The sequence below is a fragment of the Epinephelus moara genome, chromosome 22 (assembly GCF_006386435.1).
Source record: "Epinephelus moara isolate mb chromosome 22, YSFRI_EMoa_1.0, whole genome shotgun sequence".
Lineage (NCBI taxonomy): Eukaryota > Metazoa > Chordata > Actinopteri > Perciformes > Serranidae > Epinephelus > Epinephelus moara.
The window spans coordinates 6,687,267-6,694,101 of record NC_065527.1 but is presented as its reverse complement, the minus strand read 5'-3'; the positions used below and the strand labels follow the sequence as shown (position 1 = coordinate 6,694,101).

General features: G+C 42.9%; 2 protein-coding genes across 3 annotated transcripts in view; one reads left to right on the top strand and one right to left on the bottom strand.

Moving 5' to 3' along the window:
- rpl15 (ribosomal protein L15) overlaps positions 1 to 6,835 on the top strand; it is a 993,591-nt gene that overhangs the window by 983,878 nt on the left and 2,878 nt on the right. Inside the window, exons 1-2 of one of the 2 annotated variants that reach the window (XM_050034667.1) lie at positions 5,506 to 5,641; positions 6,585 to 6,766. In XM_050034667.1, coding sequence (XP_049890624.1) covers positions 6,595 to 6,766 — 172 coding nt within the window. In that variant the 5' untranslated portion in view covers positions 5,506 to 5,641; positions 6,585 to 6,594. Of the gene's footprint in view, positions 1 to 5,505; positions 5,642 to 6,584; positions 6,767 to 6,835 lie in introns of those variants that run through there. The other variant, XM_050034668.1, reaches the window with a different exon arrangement.
- Positions 16 to 5,212, bottom strand: nkiras1 (NFKB inhibitor interacting Ras-like 1). The gene is made up of 4 exons (XM_050034670.1): positions 5,119 to 5,212; positions 4,719 to 4,819; positions 4,292 to 4,533; positions 16 to 1,960 (listed from the first exon to the last, which is right to left on the bottom strand). The coding sequence occupies exons 2-4, from the start codon at positions 4,810 to 4,812 to the stop codon at positions 1,718 to 1,720; spliced, it is 579 nt and encodes a 192-aa protein (XP_049890627.1). The 5' UTR covers positions 4,813 to 4,819; positions 5,119 to 5,212; the 3' UTR covers positions 16 to 1,717.

Here is a 6,835-nt window from a genome sequence, read left to right as displayed (position 1 = left end):
ACTCGGAGGATTAAATATGAAGAGGCTACATTTTATTCAGTGCATCTTAAGACAGAGTTACAAAGCAGAGAATAATTTAGGGTCGACGATCACAGAGTCTCGCTCACTCTGTTCTACTAGCAGCACATTTAATGTTATTACTTTGAGACATTAAGGACACAGAAAACAGCGCAGGTCATCGTTCACATTGTATCACCATTTCTAAGGAATGTGACTCATTAAAGTGACAAAAATAAATTAGTTAAAAAATAAATATTTTCTCTCAACACTGACATTTCTACTGTTAGACTCACACACAGCTTTAACTAGTAGCCCTATCGGATTACACAGGCTGGACGACACAGGAGTGCAACTAACGTCAGACATTATGAAATCTTACATCACAAGTAAAGGCAGCACCAGGAGTATTATTGCTGCCAGGCCATACTTAGTAAATGAGATGGACTGGAAAAAGGCGAGCTGAGTCCTTCCAGAGGACAAGGGTTTATGCTGCATTCATATCAGATGGGAAATGACATTAAAGCAGCGAGATTCCTCTGTGAGAATACTGTTGGACTGCAGCATTCATGAGCTACTTGAGACGTTAGGGGTTTAGTGCAGGCGTATGGCGATGTCAACTGTATCCTCATAACAGACGGAGTGATATACACACGTCAGTTGAGAACGTCAGTGAACACAACACGTTCTTTTACAAATCAAAAGTGAAACTACACAAGACGTGTGACTGGGTTGTGGAAATTCTTTGGTACTAAAGTGCTACGTGTTGACGTTACAGATGTGGTTTGTGGTCGACACCTGTGTTTGGTTTGCTGTAAAAGATGAACATGTACCCTCATTAGATCAGTGAACACATCGTGAAATATGGTTATTTGCTTTTACCCTGTACGAGAGATGAGAAGATGAATATCATGTCTGTGGGTTAAAAGCAAAGCTGGAGTCTGTGGTTAGCCTAGCTTAGCATAAAGACTGGAAGCAGAGTAACATGATGATGGTATCAAACCTGACTTAACTGTGACGACAAGGCTCTCAGAAGTTGCAAACCGTCGCTGCACCACAATGTTGTGTGCCAGGAAACAGTTACACTAGTTACTCCCTCTTAAACCACACACTTAGATTTCTACGCAAAACAAAAGTCAGGGTTGTCAGGTGTTGTTCCCATCTTGTCGTCACAGGGTACAACACCAAAACCTGCGCTTACCGTCCATATCTGGCAACCTGCAGTGTAGCCAGAGACACTGTTTTGTTGTTTGTCAAGAGGAAGTTTCGGCACAGAACTACCTTTGTTTGTGTACACATTAAACAAACAAGATATAAAACATTAATGAACGAGCTTTAGGGATGTTGGTCGGCAAACTTTTTGACATTTGATAGTAACAAGCTCGCTGTTTCCCCTGCTTCCAGTCTTAATGCTAAGCTAGGCTAACCATGTTCTGACCTGAGCTCTGTACTAAAACTAAACACACAGACATGAGTTTGTTATCAGTTTTGTCATCGTACTCTTTGAAAGAAAGGAAATATTATCCCCAAATGTTGAAGTTATCCCCGAAAATTAACGCTGTATATAAGTGAATGAATGCATGAAAAAGTGGTTTACACAGACGCATTCAGAGTCATGTTGCTGAAGGCCTTTCCGTGTTGTCCTGCTTGTTATTCCCATATGAGGTGAATGCAGCCTACTAAAAAGGAGCAGAAAAAGAGCGCGGGGATCTGCAGAGTTTCAAATGTCGTTGGACGGCGTGCCCTTGCTTTTGCGCCCCGGCAGAGGGAAGGCAGACTTGCTCTGAGGCTGCGTGAGGCGGCTCGTCAGCTGGGTGAAGGGCTCGATGAGGGAGTTGCGCTCAGTGACGCTCACCTCCCACAGCTTCACCTTCTCGCCTCGCGCCCACTGCTGCGCCACCTCCTGGTCCACCTGACGACGCTCCCGCAGGTCCGTCTTGTTCCCGAGCACGATGACTGTTACCTGGAAACACAATAGATGCACTTGAACCTCATCCCATTCAAATTTAATAATAATGCAGATGTTAAAATGAAATACTTGTGGCACAAAAACACATTAAAATACAGGGCTACTTATCAAAATTTAGTAAATTTAATGCAGTAAAAGCCTCCAACTGTGAAACAAAACATATCTAACTTTTCAGTTAGTTTTGTTTTAGAGCTACGGTCTTGTTGTCACTGCTTTGTCCTTACAGTAGTATACAGTATGAGACAGAAAGGGCCTGTCCCATTTCTACCCCTTAAATCTTCCACTTGGTATTGAGTGCCCTTGTTTGCGAGATAACCCTTGATGAGGGAAGTGAGAAATATTAGGGTCGAGATCTTTCCCTAAGCAAATCGGCGTGGCTGACGTGGAGGCATACGTCACGCGTAGTAGTGCCGCAATGAAAATGCCAGCTCCAGCGCTTGTGTTGTGGCGTGTGCTATGTTTATTCTTCTCCATCTGATGAATCAACAGAAAAGAAATGCTGGAAACAGGAGGCGCCTACGACGTCTTCTAGTTCTGATCGATTTTGTTCGGGTAAGTCGATTTGTTTAAATATTTTGACGCTGTGTTCAACTGAGTTGCTGATGAGTTTACGCTAGTCCAACCATCTGTTGTTTGTATAGCCTACATTCAGATCATACGGTAACAAACTGTTTTCCAAAACTTGCAGACGTTGCTGACTTCGCAAGGTGTTCTGGCAAATTTCATCTTCCACGTCGTTGAAAGTGTGGGTCGGGGCTCCCTTGGAATTTAGGGCGGGTTTTAAGTGTTGGAAACCACTTCCACTACCTCACTTCTGTTTTGGGACACCACTAGCTTCAACGTGAACGTGCACAACCAAGTCAAAGTGGGTATTTCTAGGGGAAGTGTGGGTATTGGGACAGGCCCAAAGTCTGATCAAAGCTAGTTCCTCTGGCTCCACCTGGTGGTCCTAATGGGATTTACAAGAATTACCTGCGCCTGAATGAAAACAACCAATCACAGCCAGGAAGTCTCTCTAATGCATGTCAGTCGCTGCTCGTGCCCATGCTGCTCTGCAATCACCAGTGTACACAACAAAGACAAGTAAACCGAAGAGAATGACAACGAAAACCTCACAGAGAAGCCTAATGTTGATACTTGTCTTTGCCACGTATGCTATTATTGGTTCCTGAGCCAGGTAGTGGAGATACTACGCTTGAGTGAGAGCACGCGTGGAGGCTCCTCTTAGCTCGTGATTGGTTGTTTTCATCCAAGCATGGTGAATTCTTGCAAATGCTACTAGGAGCACTAGGAGGAGTCAGAAGAACCTGATTTTTTCACAGATTGTCGGTCTCATACTGCTGTCAGGGTAGAGTAACAGTTGCTCTGACAGAGCATATAATTAGTACACAAATACATAAATACAGTAGACAACTTATAGCAGCGATGTCCGAAACAAACCAGAATGACTGAGAGCTTATGCGAAGATCAACAAGTTGTTTTTTTTACATGAACATCAAAAGTAATTAGTGGAAATATTTAACATCCCCAGAAAAAAACCTCCCAACTTTATCTGTTAATATCTAGTGATCTAATCACAGTCCTATATTTTAATACTTTTCTGTACTGACAGTTTCTCATGAGTGGATTTTTGCCTTTATGGAGCTGCCAGCATCTAATACTGTGGCTTTTTGCACAAAACAAATACTCTGAGGGTAAACAGCAGGAGTTTCATCAATGCTAATGCTACATGTGTACATGAGGGCCTTCTGTGCTTTTAGCCTGTGTTAGCTGTAGACGGCTTGGGGTACGCACAGGTCAGTAACTGCAAGATGAGTTGTTCTAGCTGACATTTGGCACTGGCTCTCTGTGCTGCATGTTAAGTAGCTACAGTTAACATGTCCATCAGTGCAGGGTGTGCAGTTGGTTTCCATCTTCTGCTTCAATTCTAAATACCAAGTAAAAAAAAGTCCATATAAGCTTTAAGGCAACCGTGTCCTTAAATTTCCTGCCTTTCTGCTGCACATTCATCCCCAGTGGTGGGAGGGCCTGCATACAGAGGCAGCTGACACATATAAATAAGAGCAAATTATACTCTCTCAAACTGGGAACCTTTGCCTTTTTATATCTTTATTTAGTGTTTCAGTTCCTCTTTATGTCCAAATGCTGTTTGCTCACACCTGTCACTACCTCATCATGATGTAATCAAGTGGTAAAACAATGTAGCTATACACCTGAAACACGGAAACCACCTATTGTAAATGGTGCTCTACGTGTTGTGTGGATGTTTGACAATAATAAAAGGCAGCACTAAATCTTGTGACTGAGCTGAGGAGAGAAGCGCACCTCTTTTTTATCTCTGGACTTGTCTATTTCCTTCTTCAGGATGTCCACCTTCTTGAAAGACTCCAAGCTGTCGACGCTGTAGACGAGGACGAAGCCGTCCGCCACTGAGTAGTAGTGTTTGGGGAGGTCTTGTCCATCGTGAAGGCCTTTGGTGTCATACAGCCTCAGCTGTTCCTTCACACCGCGGTCAGTTTCCACCGAGGCCACGTACACGTCCTCCTGGGTCTCACTGGACTCAGAGCCTGGAAGTTACAGACACAAGAAAATTCAGAAAAGGGATGATACTTAGATTGGGTTTAGGTTGATCTAAGGAGTCTAAATCAGAGCCATAGAAGACTCCTACATTAAACCTGCATTAATCCAAATATGACCTGTGTGTATAACAGTGCATCTGTTTCCTCATGACTTCCTGAAGTGCATCACTCACCCACAGAGTGATTTCCATACAGCAGCTGCTCCAGTATGGCAGTTTTTCCAACTGCTGCCTGGCCACACACCACAACCTTACAGCCTTTTCCCATCTCGACCCTGCAGTGTACGAACACAAAACGTCACACTGTGAAGAGTCTCATGTGACACATCTGTGACACATGTTACACGTGCTATAATAACGTCATAAACATCTACAACAGTCCCTTTAAACAGCCCAAACAGACTCTGATCTTACCTTTAGCGCTGACTTGCCTTGACAGCGTTTTGTTGTTAGCATAGCTAGCTAACAGGCTAGTCGTAGTGGCTCATTGTGTACCGTATAAACACACCACTAATAAAACAGATGCGAAACTACTTTATCTTATTAACTGGTACATTGTGCTAAAGTTACTTACTTGTATCAGGAGGATAACGAGCTATCAAGTCCTTGAACGTAGCATCACAGCCAGTGCACCCATTCTTGTCACTGCGCATGCGCAATAGAGCACTGGCTTTGACGGTTTGACAGGTTTGACACCATCACTACCGCCGATAAAAACATTTTATTTGTGCTTTTTATTTGTTTATTTATTTTATTTTGTTTTATTCGTTAATACACAACTTATGTATTTTACAGTTACGTCTGTAGTCTGTATGGCATATCAATTTACACCAATACGTTTGTGTTTTGCCTCTAAACTCTACTCTGCTTATATTCCGTTATAAAATCACTATATGTTGAAAATTAATTTAGAAATTGAAAACTAGCGCGTGTCTGATTCCCGACACACCATAAAGTTTCATCAAAAGTGCAGAGAAACGTAAAAAACAAACGAAGACTACATTTCCCATGAGCACCGCAGAGGAAATGCGTCACTGTCGTTTTCATAAGGCATGCTGGGTACATGCCCTCTCTCTTTCCGGCTGGTACGCCATCATGTAAGCGAGTATTCCTATGCTTTTTCACCAAACGTAATCCACTAAAATCATAATGAAAATACTTTCATCTGTGTGTTTGGCGCAGAACATTGATTAGCGACTTATTACCATCTCATATGCCGTGATTATTTTTTCACTAACATTGTTAAAAACATAGATTATAGCCCTGTTTTCAGAGGTGCGGGGATGCATTGATATCTGGTAGCCATTGGTACTGCCGGCCGTAGCATAAAGCTAATGTGTTGTCGCTATGCTGTCTTGACGTCAATGTAAAGTTACCGGAGTATTTGTCTTTTAGTCTATTTGTAAACGACATATGCAGTTCGTCATTAATGGAGTAATATTAGCAACTTTCCGGTGAACCGGGAGCGAGAAGCGACGCGGCTAGCATTAGCATGCTAGCTTCATGTCTAACTGTTCGCTAGGTTTCAAACAAGCATGGAGCCCTGCTATATTACAGTTTGTATATAATTAACGTGTGCGTTTATATTTTAGTCACCTGGGTTGCCATACCATGCGTTACATGTGTTTAAATCACGGTTTAGAGGTTCGAGACATAAACTGATAGCTGTGTAGAAATGGTAAAACTTACTGGTGGACGCTCAGGTGACCATGTGCAGTTATGTTTCGGGAGTCTTACCTCTGAAATTGACTGGTTTTGGCAGCACTATTTTGTTATGGTCATGTTATCAAAGCTTTAAATTTTATCTCTGTAGCAGCAGCTAGTCAAAGTTTTGCCTTGCAGGCTCTCACACAGCACATGACTGGAGCTTTCTCTAATTGTTAACTTGTAAATGTGGCTCAAATTGACAGTCATGTTATTGTAGCTATAGCTGCAGATGATTCCCATCCTTATTGTGACATGCTGTATTGCATCATGTTAGATCTTAAACAGCTATGAACTGACATAAGTCATTAAACTGAGAATGTTTCTGTTCTATAGATAAGTCAACATGGGAGCATATAGGTATATGCAGGAGCTATGGCGCAAGAAGCAGTCCGACGTGATGCGCTTCCTGCTCCGCGTCCGCTGCTGGCAGTACCGTCAGCTGTCCAACCTCCACCGTGCTCCTAGACCCACCAGACCTGACAAGGCCCGTAGACTGGGCTACAAGGCCAAGCAGGGTAAGTGCAGAGCCCAGACGTTGTTCTCCTACAGCGTGTGATGTATCATCATCATCATCATCTTTGCGT

What these genes read in the sequence shown, in the direction of transcription:
- nkiras1 (XM_050034670.1), bottom strand. Translation starts at nt 4,812, where the DNA reads ATGGGAAAAGGCTGTAAGGTTGTGGTGTGTGGCCAGGCAGCAGTTGGA. An exon ending in GTATGGAAATCACTCTGTGG is followed by an intron (nt 4,534 to 4,718) that starts GTGAGTGATGCA and finishes TGTAACTTCCAG; the next exon opens with GCTCTGAGTCCAGTGAGACC. An exon ending in AGTCCAGAGATAAAAAAGAG is followed by an intron (nt 1,961 to 4,291) that starts GTGCGCTTCTCT and finishes TTGTGTTTCCAG; the next exon opens with GTAACAGTCATCGTGCTCGG.